At 42.6% G+C, this 22,123-nt stretch overlaps 3 protein-coding genes across 5 annotated transcripts in view; all 3 read right to left on the reverse strand.

Annotated features, from left to right (window-relative positions):
• Positions 1–615: 615 nt before the first annotated feature.
• Positions 616–3,843, reverse strand: LOC103154943 (40S ribosomal protein SA). The gene is made up of 8 exons (XM_007576429.2): positions 3,749–3,843; positions 2,760–2,931; positions 2,546–2,664; positions 1,866–2,111; positions 1,590–1,718; positions 1,342–1,501; positions 836–871; positions 616–755 (listed from the first exon to the last, which is right to left on the reverse strand). Exons 2-8 carry the CDS (start codon positions 2,890–2,892, stop codon positions 655–657), a joined length of 924 nt encoding a protein of 307 aa, XP_007576491.1. The 5' UTR covers positions 2,893–2,931; positions 3,749–3,843; the 3' UTR covers positions 616–654.
• Positions 3,844–5,629: 1,786 nt separating this feature from the next.
• LOC103154944 (solute carrier family 25 member 38-B-like) lies at positions 5,630–10,189 on the reverse strand. 3 transcript variants are annotated; one of them, XM_016663177.1, is made up of 8 exons: positions 10,096–10,189; positions 8,764–8,851; positions 8,493–8,617; positions 8,303–8,387; positions 8,015–8,194; positions 7,408–7,576; positions 7,153–7,313; positions 5,630–6,671 (listed from the first exon to the last, which is right to left on the reverse strand). In XM_016663177.1, the coding sequence occupies exons 2-8, from the start codon at positions 8,776–8,778 to the stop codon at positions 6,549–6,551; spliced, it is 858 nt and encodes a 285-aa protein (XP_016518663.1). In that variant the 5' UTR covers positions 8,779–8,851; positions 10,096–10,189; the 3' UTR covers positions 5,630–6,548. The 3 variants fall into 3 exon arrangements, with proteins under 3 accessions (XP_016518663.1, XP_007576492.1, XP_016518662.1); XM_007576430.2 differs by having other exon boundaries at positions 10,042–10,145; XM_016663176.1 differs by lacking the exon at positions 10,096–10,189 and having other exon boundaries at positions 8,764–9,488.
• A 2,525-nt stretch (positions 10,190–12,714) lies between these two features.
• LOC103154961 (myosin-9-like) overlaps positions 12,715–22,123 on the reverse strand; it is a 43,432-nt gene continuing 34,023 nt past the window's right edge. The window contains exons 21-42 of the mRNA XM_016663191.1: positions 21,693–21,801; positions 21,471–21,602; positions 21,175–21,381; positions 20,954–21,091; positions 20,530–20,653; positions 19,738–19,909; positions 19,433–19,645; positions 18,527–18,671; positions 18,228–18,434; positions 17,988–18,092; positions 16,815–16,967; positions 16,452–16,700; positions 16,155–16,367; positions 15,847–16,059; positions 15,261–15,422; positions 15,042–15,170; positions 14,862–14,950; positions 14,662–14,785; positions 14,377–14,585; positions 14,031–14,139; positions 13,696–13,868; positions 12,715–13,059 (exon numbers count right to left, since the gene is read on the reverse strand). Coding sequence (XP_016518677.1) covers positions 12,948–13,059; positions 13,696–13,868; positions 14,031–14,139; positions 14,377–14,585; positions 14,662–14,785; positions 14,862–14,950; positions 15,042–15,170; positions 15,261–15,422; positions 15,847–16,059; positions 16,155–16,367; positions 16,452–16,700; positions 16,815–16,967; positions 17,988–18,092; positions 18,228–18,434; positions 18,527–18,671; positions 19,433–19,645; positions 19,738–19,909; positions 20,530–20,653; positions 20,954–21,091; positions 21,175–21,381; positions 21,471–21,602; positions 21,693–21,801 — 3,487 coding nt within the window. The 3' untranslated portion in view covers positions 12,715–12,947. The remainder of the gene's footprint in view (positions 13,060–13,695; positions 13,869–14,030; positions 14,140–14,376; positions 14,586–14,661; positions 14,786–14,861; positions 14,951–15,041; positions 15,171–15,260; positions 15,423–15,846; positions 16,060–16,154; positions 16,368–16,451; positions 16,701–16,814; positions 16,968–17,987; positions 18,093–18,227; positions 18,435–18,526; positions 18,672–19,432; positions 19,646–19,737; positions 19,910–20,529; positions 20,654–20,953; positions 21,092–21,174; positions 21,382–21,470; positions 21,603–21,692; positions 21,802–22,123) is intronic.

Genomic DNA, 22,123 nt, shown 5'->3' on the forward strand with positions numbered 1-22,123 from the left:
AGTTTGCACTTTTTTCAAACTATGGCTACCTGGATGGAACATTCAGCTGACCCGGCTGAATGTTGGGTAACTGATTTACACTCCAGGTTTTACTGCCAAGTCCAGATCAGCACAAATTCTACCAACTTCATGTCTTTATGCAAACACCTGAGCTTCTTCAGATTACTTTAACAGGAATAAACTGGGTTTGGCTGCAAAGTTCAGAATACGTGATGAAGGTTTGATCAATTATTGACTATAGACTCAGTAGCTCACTTAAAGGATAGTAAAAAAAATTATATATATTTTTAAATCTGCTTTCATTTAAATTTGTTTTGTGTTTATTGAAGCATTTTGACTATCTTGAAAGTTTCTTAAATTAAGTTTTACTCTATTTGTGCCCTGAAATGATATTTGGGTGCCAAAAAAGATTAAATACAGTGAGAAATCTGGTCAACATCAAACTGTCAAAACCAGAAAGTGCTCCGTTTTTGTTTTTTTAAATTTTGTCAGAAGATGACATCATACTCATCATTTCCAACAACCTCTCTAGTAAAAAGCTTCATTTATCCATCTGAAATGATGGGAAACTTGAATTTAGCAGGTTTTAGAGAACAAAAAACAAAAACATGCGAGTCAAAGTGTAACACTTTTATTGTTGCTGTGTTTGCTGGTTTAAGACCAGTCGGAGGTGGTGCCGCCCCAGTCAGAAGCCTGAGCGGTGGGAGCGGTGGACCAGTCGTCTGTGGCGGGCTGGGTGCTCCAGTCTTCGGCAGCTGGAAGACAGAGGTCAAACAGAGGTCAGTGAGCAGCAGGAACCACTGACCTGCATGTAAAGGAGAAGCTCTGAACTCACCAGTGTAGGTCTCTCCGGTCTTGACGGGAGCAGCAGCTGTAACAACACAACCAGTTTTAGACAACAGAAGAAGAATCAAAGAATCAGAACTAGGACTGAAACGACTGATTGAGATTTATCGACTACTGAAATAATCGTAAACTCATTTTAGTGATTGTCCACTGGAGTATACAGATCCTATCCAATTATTAATTAGTAAATGTAAAAATGAATCACCAGATCAGCCCTACACTGTGTTGATCAGGCAGAAGAAGACGAGCTTTTCACATGTTAGGGTTCTTTTAGCTGCCGATGCTACAAGTTATTCTGAAAAAATATTTCTAAAAAGTTATTGAATTGCTTATTTGTATCTATAGTTATTTCTAATACGGTCTGAAAACCGCTTATAAATGAAAAATCTACAAAATGTACAGATTGTTTTTTTTTATCTGATGGTCAGGATCATTGAATAATAAAACAGAGGTTGTTTGAAGGCCTGATCAGAACTCGTTTTAAAAGCAGGCTACCTGCAGGGAACTGCTGGATGGGCACAGAGGGAACGGCGACGCCCTCGGACCAGTCGGTCACCTCAGGCTGGGTGAACTCAGCCTGCGGGGCGGTCCATTCGCCCTGGAACTCCTCCTTCACCACCGCCTTCTCGGCTGCGGCCTGCTCCTCCTTCTCGATCTGAAACGAGTTTCAAATCAGAACGCAGCTTAGCTCCGCAACATCCAGACAGCTAAGTGATCGTAGCGAGGCGCTGCGCTCCTCCTACCTCCTCAGGGTCTCTGTAGAAGTACAGATCAGGCATGACCTCCCACGGGTGTTCCCTGGAGATGGTTCCCCTCATCCGCAGAACCTCCCTGGCCAACATCCACCACATCAGACCCACAGAGTGGTGACCCTGAAATGCAGAAAGTGATTAAAACATCATACAGCCTGCAGACACGCTCTGCAACATGACGTCATGAAAACAGAAGAGCAGCATTGTGCCCGTGTGTAAAATTTCTGAAGTGTACACAATGACACTTCTCTGAGCTCCGCCCCTCACCTTGTTGTTGCAGGGGATGGCGATGTCCACGTATCTCAGTGGGGAGTCGGTGTTGCACAGGGCGATGGTGGGGATGTTGACGTAGGACGCTTCGGTCAGCGGCTGGTGGTCAGCACGAGGGTCCGTCACAATCAGGAGGCGGGGCTCCCTGAAGGCCGCCTGGATCTGATTGGTGAACGTGCCGGGAGTGAAGCGGCCATGGAAGGTGGTGGCTCCGGTGGCCGAGGCGAACTTCAGCACAGCCCTCTGCACAGGAAACGCAACAACGCTTCAGGAAACGCGCATTTGTGTTTGTAATGTTTGTTACAAATTTTTGAAGAATTTGATACAAAAACTTTGATTTTAACTTAGTTAATCACAGATAACTGATGCTATACAAACACAAAAAATAAAAATAAAAAATAATTGGATTTTCATGTTTCCATACATCATTTCCCCCATTATTTTTCAGCCTTTATAATCAAATTTCATCTCTAATCTTGTATATTTACATGATGAGCTGTGGCTCGGGGTGTTATCAAACCCCAGTCATCGGACGGCCGTCCTCCTGGCGTTAGCGAAACCCCCGATCCGCTTTACTTTTGCACACTTCCGACACCAGAACACTCACATCAGCGCCCGGCTTTAACAGTGTGCATTCACTCTTAATCTCACGTGTTTTTTGTTGTTGTCGTTTTTACCTGGCCAGTGTTCCTGGAGGAGATGACGCACACATCCGCCGGGTTCTCAATGGCAACAATGGCCCTGGCCGCCAGCAGCAGCTTCTCCCAGGTCTTCTTCAGGTTAATGATATAAATACCTGAGAGCAAAAGAAACAAAACTGTCAATCTGGACAGTGTTTGAGGTAATGCTAACCATTTCGTCATCACGTGGCTGATCGTTTCTAGCGCGTACCGTCGCTTTTCCTCTTGTAGACGTACTGCTCCATCTGGAAGTCGAGGTTCATGCCTCCCAGGTGGGTTCCTGCAGCCAGGAACTTCAGCACATCCTCCTCCTTCATCTGAAGGACATCCAGACCTCCGGACATCGTGACCACTTTCCCTGCGTTACGAATTCAGTGGGAGAGCTGCACGAGGAAGACGGAGCGTTTAGGGTCACGCCACAAATTACACAATCAAAATGTAAAATTGCTTACAATAAAATTGTAATTTTATTCTCTTGGTTGCTTAGTGGCCAACTTATTCACATGACCAACTATATCAACCCACTTTAACTTATAGTAGCTTGTAAGTCTGAGGAAATTTAGTCAACACTCAAATTAGCAAGCGAAAAGTTGTTCAAAGCTATTTAGGTTTGATTAGGTCGTAATTTGTAATAATTTTACAATTTCGATAATTTCATATCCAACTTTTGCTAGGACGTAGTCTAATTTCATTCAGATTTATCCTCCAATTTGCGAACTTTAGGCTGGTGCCACTCTGACGTATTGCATTCTATATTTTAGCATTGTAAGAATATTACTACTTTAACTATATTTATTTCAGATGGGTCAACCAGTAACATCAAACTACTGGTCTGTGAAAACAGAAAACTACAGTACAGCGAGACTAAATTGTTAGCTTAACGGAGGTTTCCCATTCAGTATCAAACTTTTTTTTGTTGAAGAAAATTAGGACTATTCTCTATGGCAACGTATTAAGCTACAAATAGGAAGTCACGTAGAGGAAAAAAGCATAGCTGCTACATGAACGCGTGTCCGGGGCTAGCGAGTTAGCTTAAGGCGTTAGCATTTTTGTGAACGTGGAAATAAACAGTTTGGTATGGCACATCAGTGGTATTAATGTGCTCTCGTCGCTTCATGATAAAACAACCCAGCACTCATTTCTGTCACAGGTCTTATTTTCTGTCGCCTTATTGATGAAATAAGGCCGTTTAAAACTCACCACGAAACAACGCCGTATGGAAATCTGAGCACACGGTGAAAAAGAGGGCGCCGGGAGGAAATGACGTAGATTTTATACTCGATTTCCAGGTACGTGATTGGTCCGTTTTTCTTTATCATAGCTATAAGAGTTTTAGAAGTGGCAAGTTTACCTCGGGAAGCGATACAGTTTGTTTGGAAACTTTGAATAAACAAAAATACTGTTGTTTTGGAAGAGAGATCTTTTTATATACCTTGGAAAAATTAAAGGCAATTTTTGCCTAGTATTTTTCTTATTGTTGAATCGTCAACACAGACCTAAAGCGATGTCTGGTAGGCAGGTTATTCCTGTTTCTAATTTCTGTCTAAATTTTCTTAATTTAGACCATTATTTTTTATTTTATTTTATTATTTAATTTATTGATTTAATTATTTAGAGCTTACTTCATTGGATAGCTTTTGTCCACAAGTGAGTTTTTTTTTTTTTTTTTTTAATCGGCATTTTTTGCATGAATTAAATGCAATGAAAATAAATATGACTGGTAAACAACAGAAACATTAGATTCTGGGGATACATTTAAACAATTTCAATTAATAGTAAATATGAACAATTCCAAAAAGAAGAAACTTATGTTACTAATGGCTCCCGGTATTACAGCAGAATTCACTGTTAGGTAGTTTTGACCTGGAACTGAACAGTCTTGCACAGTTTTATTTAATGTTTCAGTTAAAAAAATAAAATAAAATCACACAATATAGCGGCGAAGTTCACGTAATGCGACATCTTATCACCATATGTCTATGGCAGCCGTGAATGGCAGAAATGCACTACACTACTTTGGCCCCTAGGCGGGGCCCGTTCAATTCGCTGCAGCGACAGCAGCAGGGGTAACTAGAGGCAGAACCGCGGGTCGGATGAATATCCCATATTAAGATAATGGAGATGGAAAGACCATATTAAGACAATGCTGAGACGCTGACTCCTCGGTGAAAGACTGACCTGTGTTGTAACTATATTTGCCAGAGATAAAATGTTCCAGGCAAAGGGATCATAATATGTACACAAGGGCATCGTGTGTTGAGAAATTATTTATTGGAACATGACATTTGAGCAGAAAGTTGACCGGAATATTGTAATGCAGTGGTGACAAAGCGCACACAAACTAACTAACTGGTACCAAAACAAGGTTTGACTAAATGCCAAGGACAAAGTTTATTTACTTCAGATTCAAGATGGACGCTCCTTCCCATCCACTTTAAGCGAAAGAGTATAAACACCGGACTCTAAAATGAAAACCCACTGTTGTTTACAACTCATATTTATGCCACGAATCTTTGAATTACGTCCGACAGAGAAGAGTTGTATTGATCCAAAACTTCCTCATGCCTAATGACGACACTGTTGGGTGACCTATGAACCCAAGATATAGATTTCAGCTTTATTAAAACAGAAAAACGGAGAAAATCTACTTCTCCAGCTTTAAAAACTGTTCTGTTTGAGTCATCCTGGTGAGTGTTTTTTCTTACGTCAGTCCCAGTCTACTACAACCCCTTGTTCTTTTTCACTATTTGATGTCATGTCTCATGTCACTACATGCACACACACACCCCCCCTGTCCTGCTTATCTGTACTGAGATAAGTCGTTGTTGGCCCTCATGTTCTTGCAGGCCTTTGCAATATGCTGCTGCTGCTGATTTGAGGACACCACCAGGCTAGTAAAGGTGTCTTTCTTAGAACTTTATTGTTTTATATCCTCATTTATTATTAAAAAGGAAGGGCATATGGTAATTCTGTCTGCACACTTACATAAGGACTTTTACTGGGACGTTCATTCCAACCATACAGTGACTTGCAAAAAGTAATCACACCATTGGAAACTCTTTAGAAAAACCTTTTTTTTTAATTGAAAAATTGTGTAAAAAAAATTATTGCATGTTTTCAATGCCAAAGCAATATCCTACAAATTCTTTCAAACCGTGGTGGTGGCAGCATCATGCTGTGGGGGCCACAGTGGGTTGAGCTTAATACAAGGCAGAAATTAGCTGAGACTTAGAAATTAACCTCCACAGAATTCTCCATCCACTCCAAAGGAGCCGGCGCTATTTTGCAAAGAAGACTGAACTTTTTATGAATTTTATTTTGTTTCAAGAAGTTCAAAGCTGCAAGCCAAGACTTCCAGGTGAAGATGTTTGATTACAGTTTTGATTTGTACATTTTTCAAAGCAGTGATTTTTTTTTGTTTGTTTGGACGTAACGTGACAAAACAGCAAATCAAGACAGAAATAGAGAAAGCAGTTTATTTATTTTTATAAAACAAACAAAACGATCAGACAGAATCGGCTTGGTCATTGTGACTTTCTCTGAAAGCCAGCCGCAGACACAAAACGAGTTTGTGGTGTTAACGTAAAGCCAACTCATTTCTACATTCCTCACATTTTAGTTTGTGAATTTATTTGTTTCTCATCCTACTTCTTCATATTCTACAAACCATGTGAGTTTGACAGAAATTTGTGTTCAAAGTTAAATATTTTGCATTCATTTTTATGGTAAATATAGTCTTTGAGTTAATGTTAATAATAATAGTAAACATATTTTACTAATAATTCCCGTGGCTCCGTCTCCATCACAGATATTTTTTCCCCACGATTTCCAAGCCTGATTCCTCAACATCAGCCTTAAAATTCCAACATGGCAGCGTGACGACCGCGTCCGTCCCGAGTCACTGAACGCCCCCGTCCGAGGCCGCCCTCTTCATACTCGTCACTCCAGACTTCATCTTCGTTTATCCCTTTTAAACACAAGCTTTTGATCGGTGTTTCCTTCAGGACTTGAGTCCGACGTGCGCCATCATCTGCTCGTACACAGTCCAGGCCATGGCGGCCATCATGGTCCTCCTCAGGCACCGAGGAACCGCTCCCCTGAAGAAGCCTTCGAGGCCGTGAGCCTTGTTGGAGGAGACAAGAAAAACTATCAGAAAATGATGTCTGTATCGGGACTAGGGACGCACCGATCCACTTTTTTCACTTCCGATACCAATACCAATATCTGAGGTTTAGCATACAGAAAAATAGAGCTGAATTGGCTTAAAATGTTTCTTTTTTTAAAAACCACAGACATAAATATACTGAATTACATATTTATCTGATAACTCTGCACCAGTGCTGCATACTTACTTTTCATGAAGCTAAGTCGTTTTTCATCTTGTTTTGTATAATCTTTATTTGCTTTTAGCCAGATAAATTACTCGTTGTCCAGAGACAACAGATGAAAAACAGCCTTTTGAAATGTTTGCGTGTATTGTCCCTACCAAACAAATTTAAAGGACTATAACTACGCCATTATCCAATCTAGATTTTTTTAAATATTGGGAACAATGCAGGTGTTAATCAGATCGGTGCATCTGTAATCAGGAGGAAGGTAGTTACCGTGTAGATGTATCTGACGGCCTCCGTCGTCCTCAGCTGGGGGTTCACCTGGACATGTGTCTTTACGACGTCGGCTGGCTGCGTGACCAGAGAGGCCAGAACACCAGCCAGAACCCCACAGCTGAAGTTAGCCACAGGAGCCGAAGAAGAGGAACTGATCTCTTCAGGACGTAGGGGGGAACAAAATGCAGAATTAGCTGGATCAGAACAGAGATCTATTACAGTTAAAGTAAATGTGTGTATTGATTTCCTCACCTTGCGGCAGCGAGGCCTTGGCCTGGCTGTAGAACATGACGTAGATCCCAGAGAAAGGAACGTCTCTGAGCAGGGTGGCCATGAGGCCGGAGAACAGAGCGGTGGGGCCCTCGCTCCGACACACGCTGCGCAGCGCGCCGCTCACGCTCACGTAGCTGTACCTGCCACACTGGAGCACAAACACAAGCCGGCCGCATTACAAATTGAATCCCAGACTGAATCCCACAGCATGTCTACGTGTTAGGATTGTCATAGTCAAGCTAGCTTAGCTGCTCATTGGAAGTTTTTTAAATTAAAACTTCCAACTGACTTTGTTTTCAAGGTGTCATAGTGTTGACAATTAGTAGAAAAGCATTGCAGACCTTTTTCTTTCATATGAATCACGTACAAACAAGATTTAGCACTTTATGTTGACAACTTAACAGCTAAAGCCAATGACAGTCATTGTCAGCCAGCAGCTTTTTGCCCTCCTTCTGGAGCTGGGGGTTGAGATCTTGCGTGTGAAATCATGTTTATATTTGCCAACATTTGAAAAAATAAAAAAATAAAAATAAAAACAGACAAAATCAAAAACTGCAATCAGTTTCAGACGGTAAACATTGCCCACCTCGAACCGCGTCTTGATGACGGTGATCGGCAGCATCACAACCCCCGCCACGGTCCGGGCCCCGCCTCCCAGCATCACGGCCTGCGCCGCTCCCGGCCTGCTGTCCTGGAAGAAGTGCTGCTTCAGGGAGTGATAGGAGCTGAAGTAGATTCCCACTCCTGGGATGGTCCGGACGAACGACTGGAGCACCGGATGGAGAGGAGGAGGAAGAAGAAAGCACCTTTAGAGATCATCTCCCCTCCGTGTGACTCAACGGTTCACGTGGTGAAACATTTCCAGCAGACCGACCGGAGAAATGCCCTTCCACAGACCCAGCAGCCGCTCCGTCCGCACCACACCGAGGAGCACCGATGTCATCCCGACCCGGCTTGACCTGAGGAAAAAAAAAAAGAAATAAATAAATGGAACAATCAGATAAGCAAGAAAACGCTTGAGATGAGGTAAAACTATTGGAAATTAATAACATCGATCAACTCACCCCGGCTGCATGCCACTTTGCGAGGTCTGCAGGCGGGTCTTGACCAGGTCCAGAGGCTGGAAGAGCAGGGTGGAGCAGGTCCCGCTGAAGGAGCCACACACAAAGGCTTTAATAGCCGGGTGAGCCTGGCGGATCACGGGCAAGGAAGGTTAAAATGATTTACAACGTAATAGAAGAAAATGTACTTGCTTTCTGAGAAAATTTGAGAAATACTTCATGCGATAGAAGAAGTGGAAAACCTCAATAGTGATGGATGCAATGGGAAACTCACCAGTGACAGTTCCATAATGCTTGAGGTAATTTTCTGTCGTCACGTTCCAGAGCTCTTCAGAGAGAAGTTGCAGCTGGGAGTTTTTCCCCTGCAGTGGATGAATCGGGACACGTTGAGCGGTTTATATACATGGAGGTCATCTGACCAACCCCGTGTTTCCCATTTGCGGCCCACCCCAACACACTGCCATTTATTAACCAACTCAGAGATCATCATGATACCCATCAGCAAGAGTCCAGGTCACAGCTAAAAGATTTCTGTTGACCACAATTCAACAAATAAATATTTGTGTGTGAGATCATTTATATCACCTGAAATAACCAAGGCGGGAAAACATTTTCCTGTACCTTAATTTAAAAAAATATATTAAAGTCCATTTAATATTCCATCATTGGCACACGGAATGTCCTAATAGCCCACCACATACTATACAAGCAGTCATTTTCAATTGCAATATTGCAAACATTGTTTCTATGATCGGGATTCCATATATTGCAGTTGAAAATACATGCAAATGTGTCAATATTTGTGGAAATTTGTCAATAAAGTAATAAATGCAGAGTTTTAAAACATGTTAATTTGAAGACAATCAAAATTACTGTATTATTTTAACAATTTTAGAAGAATGTTAATTTACTAAAATATAATTAAAGTGTTGAGTTTATATTTCTCTGTCCTGAAATTATTCGATTTAATGGCTGTGGCTAAATAAATCTGCTAAAGTAATTACATGTCTTTAACATTTTCATTAATGATTTTCAAATTTGGTATTATTCAAATTTACATTTTATTATTTTTTTTAAATTATTTATTGAATTGTGGCACTGTTTGTCCTGCATAGACGACCTGAAGGTTGCAAACAGTTATAATAAATGTACAATGTAAGTGCATGCCAGCATACTCATTTGTTGTCTCTTATGGAAAATAATAGCTAAAACCTCCACAATTAGTTTTCTACTGGTACAAAAAAACATATTTAAAAAAAAATAGTCAATTTTCTTGCCTTAATTTTTTGCTGAAATATCTAGAAATTGACATTATTCACGTTAGAACTATTTTTTTGCTGTTGTTTGTCCCTTTTTTATGTAATAGAGAGAAAATAAAAATAAAACAACACCCGAAAATCACCGTGAAAGAAAGTCTTATGGAGTGATGAGTCTGTGGTTACTAAAACGCTCCTCCACAGTGGAGTTTTCTCACACTGTGGGCTCCAGGGGATAAAAAAACAACACTGGCAGACTACAGTATCAGTAAAAATAAATACTTCCACCCGCCTACCATATCCTGGACAGAGGCAGAAGTAAAATCCCTTCACTGCAACCAAACGCTGACCTTTTATCTGCTCCTTGCTTCCTGATTGAAAACCGGCCGGCGCCGGTTTGGAGAAGAAACCGTGCTGAGAAGGCGCGTGCGGTTGTAAGTAGGCCCCGCCCATCAGTGAGGATTTGGGGACGTGATTGGGTCAAAAAGAAACATTTCTGTGTTACGGGGAAATTTCACAATAATAATTGATTTAAGAGACATTGTGGTAAGGGAAAGGACACGGCGTCTGACGTGAAATTAAGCAAACATCTTTCTTCAAGCGGGTTAAAAAAAATACTTTATCGGACTGGCTTTAAAACATTTCTAAAATTTCCTGGTCAGGTAATGTTTTCCCTATCCTATCCTGTCAAAATATAATTTTTCCCTTATGTGACTGACTAGGAAACTCATACAAGACTTAAAGGAAAAACGGCTTTTAGAAAGAGACGTCTGAAGCGTCACGGCCCTGTATGAACCAGCTGAGAGCGGTTTCTGCCGTTCAGCCGGTTCTGACCTGTTTATTCCCACATCAGCTTTTATTATAGACCATTACTGCCCTCTGCTGGTGAGAACAAAGTCCTCATGAACCCTGAACTTTTTCATATCTCAACCACTAAATTTCAGAACTTGATCCGATAGACCAGCAGAATGTAGCGCACAATATTAACAGAATGAAAACAAAACAAATTGGCAAATTTTTGTTACTTTTTTTGAGTCAATATTGTGGAAACACCTTTCAATATGATCATGGCTGTCCTTTGGGGTCTTTAGCACCGTTACGTACATAGGCTGAAATGGTTGCTCATCTGTATTTGTATCTCCAAGTTCAGTGAACCTGGACAGAGGAGCTTTCTTTTTCATTTACATGTTACCATAGATTTTTTAAATTTGCTTATGGCCTGGATCATTCTAATAGAGAATGTTGTGATCTAAATTTCATTGTGGATTTGGCTGTTAGTTTAAAGTTGTCCTTTGCTGCATTCAAAAGATTTTCTTCTGGTATCGTCCTGCATTTAACTGGATTCATCTTTCTTGAAATCTGACCTGCTTCCTTGAGGCTGTTTTTTATATAAATTAAATAAATAAAAATCAGATTTATAAAGGTGACCTATTATACGTCCTTTAACACTTTGGGATAGGTCTTTAGGGTCATCAAAACATCGTCTTTTCCAGCAGCCATTGTACAGTGCATACAGCAATTTTTGAATTGGCTCATTTTCCAGATTAAAAAAAAAAAATTGCCAAAAAATGGTTGGGTGCCTTTTTTGTAAGCACTTGGGCTATTTTTTTTCCAGAAGCAGTAGAGACCCAAATGAAAGTACAAAAATGTGAAAAATGTACAAAAACAGGACAAAATGGCAGTTTAGAAAGCATCTTTATTTGCAATATCATAATTGACCACATGACATCCAGCCAGAGTTGCAGTGATAAACGTTACAAAATAACTGGTGCACATTATTTATTTAAAATCCTTTTTTTTTCTTTTGGATCGCCTTTGTTTAGTAGGTACGAAATCTGCAATCTTTCGAATTATGAGTCGTTATTTTGGAAGTAACAACACAATCCTCTCACTTTCCAGCAGTGTGAGCCAAAAGGTGACCCTGGGCACAGCCTGTGAGGGGCTTCATGTCACGATATCTCCACCAGATCGCATGCAAACAATCTCTTATCTATACCACACTGCTGCCAAGCTGTAGAGTATCAAAGAATCTCCCTCCCTCTTATATCTGCCTTTGGTTCATCTCTCTTAGCAAGCTGTGCCCTAAGAATACAGTGTGTGCTGCGAGTCAAAAAAACAAAAAACAAAAAAGCTACCCTACCATTTATACTTCACCCTGAACATACGAAAAACACTGATGGCGAGAAAAATGACAATCAATGTACGTCCAGAAAGCAAACAACAGCTGTGAACCCTGCCAAGTAGGTGTCAGTTGCATTTAAGGCTTTTTATAGTGTGTGTTGGCAGTGTGTGTGTGTGTGTGTGCGCATGGTCATTCAAAGACTTCAAAGCTGCATCTTTGCCGTTTTGTTGGAACTCCACAAATGCAGTGGTACGTCATTTAGGTTCATAACTTTTCTTCAGTGCAAAATTAAGAAAATTTCAGCGCACCAATTAAAACCTTCAGGACATCTTCGGTCAACTTCACATACAAAATATTCTCGGCCAAAACATTGAAACGAGCGCTAATCGTAGCTAGGCGTGTCGAGTACATTTCAGGATATTGCATAAATCTTTATGAACCTCAAAGAAGAGCAACAAATGAGCATGATACACATGAAGCATTTACCATCCTTAGCCATTATTTTAAACGAAACAAAAAAAAAATGTCTGCATAATAGAAACTTCTACTTGATATTTACTTTGGTCCCCTTCCATGTAATTGGCTTCATTCTTTTATTTTCCCTTCTATTAGAAAAATAAATCCTAAATCAGGTCTATTACAAGTCTAAATTTTCCTTATAAAAATAGTTACTTTTCCCAGAGAATGAAAAAGGAAGTGATGAAAGAAATTGAGCCAAAAAAAAAAAAAAAGAAACGAAAAAAAGCCAAAAAAAACAAACAAGCCTTAATGTTCTTGACAAATCAAAAGTTAGTTTAACACCTGGAACAGGATGAAGCAGGCGCAGAAAAAAAAAAAAGAAATGTGAGAGTGTGTTGGAATAGCGATTGTCTACGTTTACTGGCGTGTAGCTGCTATGGATGCATAGTTTGATGCTGTTCGGATAGATCGGACAGTCGCAGGACTGAACTTGGACTGAGCAGAATCCCTGCCTTTAGTCTGGACATGATTTTCTTTCTTCTTTCCAGTATTTGCTGCTCTTTCTGGTTAGGATTCAGCGTGGAGGAGGCGAGAGGCAGAGGGGCCGGAGGATGGGGCCCTTTAAGCTTGGGGCTCCGGGGCTTCGGCCTTGGGCTCGGCTTCCTCATCGCTCTCCACGTTTTCCACGCGAGGGACAGTGCGGCGAGTTACGCTGAAGGGCAAGTCGCCACGCCTGGAACAGAAAGTTAAAGTTAGGAAAAGCTAATCAGGTCTATTAAAAGGAACGTGTGTCAAGGTCAAGGGTCGGGGGCCAAATCTGGCCCCGCTGCAGCTTTTATGCGGCCCTCATGAAATCCCTTCAAAATCAGCAGATTAATGCCTTCTTTTGCTCTAATGAATAGATGTGAGTTTATTGCAAATTCTCCTCAAAAATGGTCAAAAACATTGGGCTTCAGTGATGCTAACTCCCACCTGCAGGTGGCAGTGTTTGTTCAACACTGCTGCTATTCTCTATGAAAGCATGGAGAATATAAAATAAATACAAGTTTTACTTAAGTGCAAATTTTGCTAAATTGTTTTAATATATTTGCACAAAACGAGAAAAAAAAGTAATCCTAGAGGGACTGATCAATGTGAAAACGTCCAATATTTAATTTGAACTATTTACCAAATGCAGAGAGCTATTCATTAAAATGTTAACAGGATATAGTTTTATCAATAGATTCCAGCACAACCGGCCCTTTAAGAACGTTCATGATCTACATACAGCCCAGAATGAAAATCTAAGGTATAACCTGCATCAGTCATCTCTTGTTTTGTGACATGATGCTGCTGCTGAGGGAGTTGTGCGTCGTCGTGGTCTTCCTACCTCAGCTTGCTCTTGAGGGAGGCCACCTCGCGGTTCATGGCGTCTGCAGACTCCGTGGCGTCCTCCAGCTCCCTCTGGAGTTTCCTTCGGTTGGCGTTGGCCCTCTGGGCCTCCTCCTCAGCCTCCTCCAGTTGGCGCTTCAGCTGCTTCATGCGAGAGTTCAACTTGTCCGCCTGGAAAGGACAAATTAACTCTGATGAGGTTGGATGAACAAAAGCATTTATTCGACATCGGTGCAAAGCCCCTCCATTATGCCTGCGGTCTAGTTAAAGGGAGGCTAAGCTAACGTTTTCATATGTGTTTCAAATGTGTTTCAGAGGAAGTGGGAGGCGGACCTGGTCCTTGTGCTGCTCTGCACTGCGCCTCTCGTCATCCACCTGCAGGATGACTTCCTTCAGCTTCTTCTCGGTGCGTCTCACCAGTTTGGTGGCAGTCTGCCTCTCCCTGAGGAAAAGCACGGCATTAGTAGAAGTTCAGAAAAACATTTTTTAAGTTGGTTCCTTAAGGAATCACAATTCTTAGTCCTGAGTAAACTGCATATCGCATTAGGTGTCTATTTTGAAAAATTTTATTTAAGAAAATTCAGCGTTTGAAAAGTTGAATATTTGCTAGGCAGAAGTCAGAATTTTTTTAATTAATTTTTAATTAATTAATTTGTTCAGATCAGCCACATTTCCACACCTGGTTTCGATATCCAGCTGCTCCTCCAGCTGGGCGATCTTGGCCTCCAGGGCGGCCATGTTGGCCTTGTACTTGGACTTGACGGTTCCCTCGAGCTCCTGCAGCTTCAGCTTCAGCTCCTTGTTCTGGCGCTCCAGCTGGCTGCGCGCGCCCTCCAGCCGCTGAGAGGTGCTGCGCTCTGCGGTCAGCTCCACGTTGATCTGGTCGGTCTAAAGAGGAGACAAACCAGTTGGGTTTGAACTGGTCCGGTCTGGGTGAAAGGCGACCGTTAAAGCACAGACGGACCTGCAGCATGGCCTTCTTCAGCCGGTCGTTGATGAGCTCCGTGTTGCACTGCTCCTCCTCCAGCTCCTCCTCCAGCTGGGTGATGCGAGCCTCCAGCCGCCTCCTCTCCTCCGCAGCCTGAGCGCTGAGGGGAAACGGATCAGAGGTTCAGAAACACAGACTATGAAGGAAAGTCGAGCTCGTTTTGACAGGAGTCTTACTTCTTAGCGGCCTGGTTGTTGATTTCGTCCTGCAGCTCGTCTCTCTCCTGCATGGCCTGTCGCTTCACTCGCTCTGCTCCTGCCAGCTCCTGAATTATGGTGGAGGAATTAAAAAAAACACATCAGTAATCAGCAGGTGGTCGGTGGTAGGCGAACTGGACACCTGGTGTTTTCACCGACCTCCTGCATCTGGATCATGTCGGCCTCCATGCCCTTCAGCTTCTTCTCCGTCTCCTTGCTCTGGGCCAAGATCTCGTCTCTGGACATGCGAGTGTCCTCCAGCTCTCGGAGCAGATCCTTCATCTGAGCCTGAGGATTACAAATAAAAAAAAAAAAAGTTCAAACTGAGGTCCTGGGAAGACACGTTTAATAGCTTTAGGGTTTAGTAGCTGTGCTCACTTGAAGCTTCTTGAGCTGCTTCAGGGCCTCGTCGCGGTTCTTGTTGGCCGTGTCGATGGCAGCCTCCAGTTCCTTCAGGTCCAGCTCCAGCTTTTTGCGCGCCGCCACGGCGGCAGAGCGCTGCTTCCTCTCGTCTTCCAGCTCCATCTCCATCTCACGCACCTACAGGGGTCACGTCCGCTGATGTTAGCCACAAGAAATGTGAAGTCGTTGCCTATAACCATGATTAACAACCAAAAGTAGTTTTCATATCTGGTCACATTACAACCTGTTTTCCTGACCCGTCTGCTGCGCTGCCTTGGTTTTCACAGCATGGCTAATTAACTTTATTCTCGTATTATTTTGATTTTGTTGTCATTCAACTTCATCCTTATGACTTTATTCTAAATCATACCAAATACACACTTTTAGATTTTTTTTATTTGTAGTAAAAAAAAGTTTAAAATTATGTCGATTAGTCAAATCAGATAGAATCTCAGTCAAACCCAGTGAAACTTGCTGTTATATTGTGACCAAACATGAAAAGTTGAGGCGTAGAAACATCAGCCGGGCTTCGTTCCTGTCAGTGACCCAGGGACGGACAGACCTGTTTGACCAGAGCTCTCTTCTTCTCCTCTCCCATCTCGTCGCGCCCTGCCAGGTCTCTCTCGTACTGCGCCTTCATGGCCTGCATGTTGACCTCCAGACGCAGCTTGGCGTCCTCTGTGGCCTGCAGCTCGTCCTCCAGTTCCTCCAGCTGAGTCCTCATCTCCTCCAGCTGCTGCTCCATGGCACGTTTGGACTTCTCCAGCTCGTGGACCTGCAGAGCACGGGCAGATGGAGAGTTAAGGATGGAGTTTGCAAGAAAGAGTAGTTAGCCGGTGAAAAAGTTTTCTTTTTTTTTTTTAAACTTACGTTCTTGCCCACGTCATCCTTAGACGAAACCAGATCCTCCATTTCGGCGCGCAGCAGCTTGTTGTTGCGGTCCAGCTCCTCCTTGACGTCCATCAGAGATTCCAGTTCTCGGGTCAGAGCCAGAGCACGGGTTTCTTTCTCGCGCGCCTCGGCTTCGGCTCGGTCTCGCTCCTCCGCATAGCGCGCAGAGATGTTCTTCTCCTCTGCGAGCATCTGGAAACGACAGAAAGCCAACGGTTACGGCTTCGGTCTTCAACGGAAACCCCGGCGATTCCTGCTTCGGCATCTCTCGTCGACCTGGTCAAACTTCTTCTGCTTCTTCTCCAGGTTGGAGACGATCTGTCGGAGGTGGTCCTGGTCCACCAGCAGGTCGTCCAGCTCCTGCTGCAGACGCGTCTTTGTTTTGTCCAGCTTGTCAAACGCGGCGCATTTCTCCTCCAGCCGCTGGTTGGTGCTCTCCAGGTCCCTCTGCAGTCTCTTCTTCCCCTCCTCGGCGGACTCCAGGGAGCCGGCGTCCTGCTCCACCTTCTTCTTCATGTCAGCAAGCTGTGGAGAGGCGTTGCTCGTTTGTTATCAGTGCGACCGGTACACTGGTGTTGAAACACTTCAATAAAATCGTCAGTAGAAAGTTTGCTCCAGCAGCTGATTGGTGCGTCTCACCTGAGCCTGCACCGTCTGAAGCTGCCGCTCCACATTCTTCTTGGCTTCCTCCTCTTCCTCCAGCTGCTCTTTCAAGTTGTTCTGTTCGTCCTCCAGCTGCCGCAGACGAGTGTTGAGGGAGAGCTTCTGACGCGTCTCTTCTTGGAGGAGTTCCTGTGGCACAGCAAGACACAAACTTTGACTTAACAGTTGCATGATGACGTATGTAAGGTTTAAGCTTTCAGACTCGTACAGCATCTGACAAACTGAAGGTAAAGAAAATAGTGCTCAGCATTGCTTGCGGTGTCCCCCACAGGTGAGTACTTGGTCTGTTTATTATACATAAATGATATTTCTAATGTTTGAAACATAGAAAGCGGGCATTATATGCAGACGATTATTTGTTCTGATGAAAATCTAGAGGAATTGCCAAGTTGTCTGTTTAGAAATGTGTTGGAAATAGAAAAAAGATTGCAAGCTCAGAGATAGTGATGTGAAGTCTGTTGACCTTTCACACAGTCAATACGGAATGCCTATTGTGTCGAAATACGAAGTTGAACTTTAAAGTATGATGGTCCTTTCAAAATAATAATAATAAAAAAGTATAAAAAAATGTTTAAGTTAAAACATAATATTTATTTATTATGTTTATTTTCTTTTTATCAGTATTATTTCTATAGCGCATCAACATGTAGGCCTGTAACAACAAATTCAGCTGGACGATAAATTGTCCCAGAAGTTATTTTCTCAAAGTTAAATTCTCAAAGATCAATAAACTTTAAATGAACATTTAACTCTGGAGCTGGAAGACATTTTAAATATCCAAATTAACAAAACAAAATGAATGATGAAGTCTCTAAATAAAATGATCCTTAAAAAAAGAGGCTAATTGAGACCAGAGCACCAGACCGAAGACTTCTGTCATCCAGTTTTTGATACAAAGAGAAAAAATAATAAATCATGCAAATGGAAATTATTTAGAGGATTTCAATTTATCCTGCAATTAACTGATTTAATTGCAGGATAATTGCAGGTTTATAAACATGCGTTAAATAAGGCCACATCAGTCTGTAGGTACTGGAGGAGACAGTTTGCAGACATCATCTTACTACAGTACTTTTAACAGCTGTAGTTTCTTTCTGAGCTGTTGGGTCAGCTCTGTCTGCAGCTACGTTTGGTTATGCCATGTTGTACCTGGGCGTCCTGCAGCTGGGATTCCACAGCCGAGAAGTCTTTACTGGCTTTTATGGATTTGCCCTCAGCCTCACTCAACATGCCGTTAACATTGTCCAGCTCAGCCTGTGGAGAGATGAAAAGAAAGGACAAACTTCAGTAGATTGTCGAAGTGAGTTTTACCTTGTGTCAGTGATCGTACGCCGTATTTGATGAATACCAGGGTTAACAATTTGGAAAGCGGTGGATCCAGAAACGTACCTGCACTTTAGCCAGTTTCTCAGCCAGCTCCACCCTCTGGCGCTCAGCCTCAGAGTATTTGGCCTGCAGCTCCTGTGTCAGTCCTTCGGCCTTCTTCCTGCGGTGCTCGGAGTCGGTCTTGCCCTGCATCAGCGTCTGCAGCTCGATGGTCAGCTCGTTCTTCTCAGACTCCAAGGCTTGTTTGGCCTTCTCCATCGACACTTTGTTCTGCAGGGGGAAAAACAGAAAGTCAGTGGTTGTTGTTAAGAAGATACAAGTGGAGAAAGAAAGAGCAGAGGGTAGTAGCATGGAGAGTGTACCCTCTTCGCCTGCTCCAGCTGCTCGTTAAGCTCGTCGAAGGCCTGGCTGTGCTTCTGCCTCATCTCAGCCAGCTGATGCTCGTGGACTCTGGCTTCTTCCTCCAGGCTCTTCTTCAGCTGAGTCACCTCGGTCTCACGTTTGGTCCTGTAGGAGCAGCAGCAGAGGAGAGCAGGCTTATGAGAAGATCAATGCCTTCAAGAGACGCTTCGCTTTCACAAAACCAGACGAGGTCAGAAACCTTCAGGCCATGAAGAGCCTCTTACTGAAGTACCACTAACTCAGTCACCTGGAATCAGTCGCGATAAGAAATATTCCTGGAAATTATTGCGATAAATGATATCGTCAGTTTGAGACCATTTTCAACTGATGTAATTATAATCTTGGCATATTAATGCAAATGAGCCCTTTCAAAGACACAAAAATGCCAATTTCTAAAGAATATTTAAACAAAACAACAATAATTAAAACAGATTATAAAATCTGTAACCAAAATTGTGTTTCAGAAAATGATCTTTCAAGCTTTGAAGGGGAAAACGAGCAAAAGTGCCAGTTTGAACTTTTTGTTTTACAAATTCCCAGCCGAGTGTTTAGTAAATGTCAAATGTTTGCAGCATTTTTAAAAAATATTAAAGGCCAATATTTGTTGACTACTATAATTTATTATGCAATTTATTTATTTATTTATTTATTGCTTATTTTGACAGGTTTCACTGAGAAAGCCTGACCCATTTTTTTTCCTACAAATTCCAAGTAGAAAAGGCTGAAACTTAAGAACCACAATTAAACATGCAGCGGCATGATCCTCCTACTTCATTGAAAAATGTGAGTTTTTTATAAATTGAAACGTTTCCATTAAGCAAATTTACCTTCCATAAGGTGAATGGGAACTGAAGCAGTCTTCCTACCTGAGCTCCTGCATAGCCGCTGTAGAGTCCAGGGTGTCCTCCAGCTCCGTCTTCAGGGCCTCCAGCTCCTCCCCCAGGTCCCTGCGGTGTTTCTCGGCCTTCACGCGGGCCTGCTTCTCCAGCTCCAGGTCCTCTTGCAGCTCGGACAGCTGAGCCTCCAGCTCTCTGATCTTCTTCTGAGCCATGTTCTTCTGGGCGGCCTCCTCCTCGATTCTTAACAGAGGACATTCACAGCAAAGTTTAGTGAACTGAGGCAACAAGTTGATGGGTTTTACGCAGAGGCAACGTTCGGCGCTCAAGCAGACCTGGCGAGGGCGGCCTGCAGCTCCTCCTCCTTCTTGGCCAGCTGGGCGCGCAGCTCGGCGATCTGAGCCTGGAGCTCAGCAATCTGGTCGTGCGTCTCGGTGAAGTCGCCCTCCAGCTTGCGTCTGTTCTTTTCCAGCTCCTGACGTGCCTTCTCCTCCCGACGCAGCCGATCTGAACACGAGGTGATCGATTATTGATTAGAGAAAGGTGGTAGAAATCATACCACCTTGGACTAGGACTGTGTGATAAAACTATGATATCAATTAACAGAATTTTCTTCTGTTCTTTTTTTACTTAAAATTTTGGAAAATCTGGATTTTTTTTTTTAATTGTCCAAACTAAATTTCTGAACTTTCAGAAGCAAAATGAACTAAATGAACCAATATAAGTTCAGTGTTATAGGTCATCATTTATTCCTGCTATTAATAATGTCTAATGATGGTATTCGACATTCTACAGCAGGGACAAAGTGAACTAAAATATAACAAAACTTTAGTTTTCACAAATAATTATTTTGGTGATTCTAACTGACCTAAGAAGAAAAGTTTAGTCTGATTTAACTTTAGATAAGAAAAAATAATGTCTATTATTAGGTTATAAAAATATCTGGTCTCAACTGTAAAATATATTTTTCCATATTTAGGCTTTAAATAAAACATTCAATTGCATAAAGCTATGAAATTTGAATGTCAAGCACTTTTGAGGATTTTATGCAGAAATCAAGCAGAGCTCATTCAAATTCAAGCCTTTTCAAGGATTTCAAGCACCCTGATTCTAAATGTTTCTCCTACCTTCCAGGTCTGTGATCATGGCCTCGTGTTTCGTCTTCAGTTTCTGTAAACTCTTGGATTTTTCCTCCTCCTCTGCCAGGTTGGTGGTGAATTCAGAGATTCTCTCTTCCATCAACTTTTTCTCCTGGATGAGGAGAAAAAAAATGTAAATAAAATTGTGGCACGACAAAAAAAAAAATCAGCCAGCACTGGTTTCATATTAGTTGTGAAGACACTGATGACGATGTTTAGCAGCAGGTACAAGAGATTGATCAACAGCGCTAAGACCTGCCTCCTGGCTCTGATTGGTTGTTTTTGGTCGGGTGAAGCACATTTCGTCAGACAGCAACAGTTACACGCTGCAGCTTTAAATGGTCAATTTGATGACCTCCAGTTCAACTCCACTGGACTTGGTTATCAGGAGAAAATATGCCAGAATCCAAACCTTGAGTAGTTTGTTGTTCTGATCGTCGAGAACCATGACGTCCTCTTCAATCTTCTTCATCTTGGCCTCCAGAGTGACCTTCTCCAGCTGCAGCTTCTGCCTGGCTGCCTCCTCTTCATCCAGCTGCTGCTCCAGGTCCTGTTGGCACATCCATGACGTGATATTTGATGAGGCAGATCAGACCCTGAGGAACCGCCTATCAGAACTGTCTGTTTTCTTACGGAGATATTCTGCTGCATCTTCTTCTTCTCAGTAGCCAGGTGTGACGCGCGCTCTTCCTCCTCCTCCACACGTGCCTCCAGGTCGTGGAGGATCTCCTCCAGCTCCTGCTTCTTGGCGGCCAGGCGGGCTCTCATCTCCTCGGCCTCGGCGCAGAGCTCCGTCTCGGCCTGTAGCTGCTCCTGCAGGGCCATCTTCTCGGCATTCAGCTGGTAAATGACACCAGATGATTTCGTGGTTAGCCTTTATCAACCATGAGCAGTTGTGTAAAGCGTTGTTTTTTTCTCAAAAGCGATACCTGTTGATGTTTTTCCTCCATCTCCTGGAGCTGCTGCTCAGTTTGCAGGTGCTTCTCCTTCACCTTATGCAGCTCTTCATCCTTGGCCTGCATCTCCTCCTCCTGCCGGCTGACTTGAAGCAGAGGCTTCACCTAACAGGGGAAAAGGAAATGTTTATATCCGGAAGAGTGAGAAAAGAAGAAAGCAAAGTTTAATCAGTAGGATGTTTCTTTGAGGGTTACCTTGGTGAAGAGTCGCCACCACTGCCAGTTCCTCAGTTTAAGATAAGCAGCACAGTTCCTCTGAATCACCTTCATGGCCGTCAGCTGCTGCTGTCGCTTTGCAAAAGCCCTGCAAGCAAAACGCTGCCCATCAGAAACATTCACACACTACAACAAAATCATCCCAACAATCACAAATTTAGAAGTGCTATTGGAAAAAGTCTAATTTTTATGCTTTAAATAATGTGTTTGTTTTTCACGGTGAAACATACAAACCTTCAACAAATTGTAAAATGACGCCATTTTAAAAGTTTTGTCACAACATTTATGGCTCATCAAAACCAAAATATTTTTGTCTTTTGAACAAGAAAGGTCGTAACAGTAAACCAGCAACACGACTTGGGATTTTTAGATGTTTAGAGGAAATGGGATAAAGAGGAAGAGAGTCGTTA

This window comes from Poecilia formosa, unplaced genomic scaffold, assembly GCF_000485575.1.
Source record: "Poecilia formosa unplaced genomic scaffold, Poecilia_formosa-5.1.2 Scaffold407, whole genome shotgun sequence".
Classification (NCBI taxonomy): Eukaryota; Metazoa; Chordata; class Actinopteri; order Cyprinodontiformes; family Poeciliidae; genus Poecilia; species Poecilia formosa.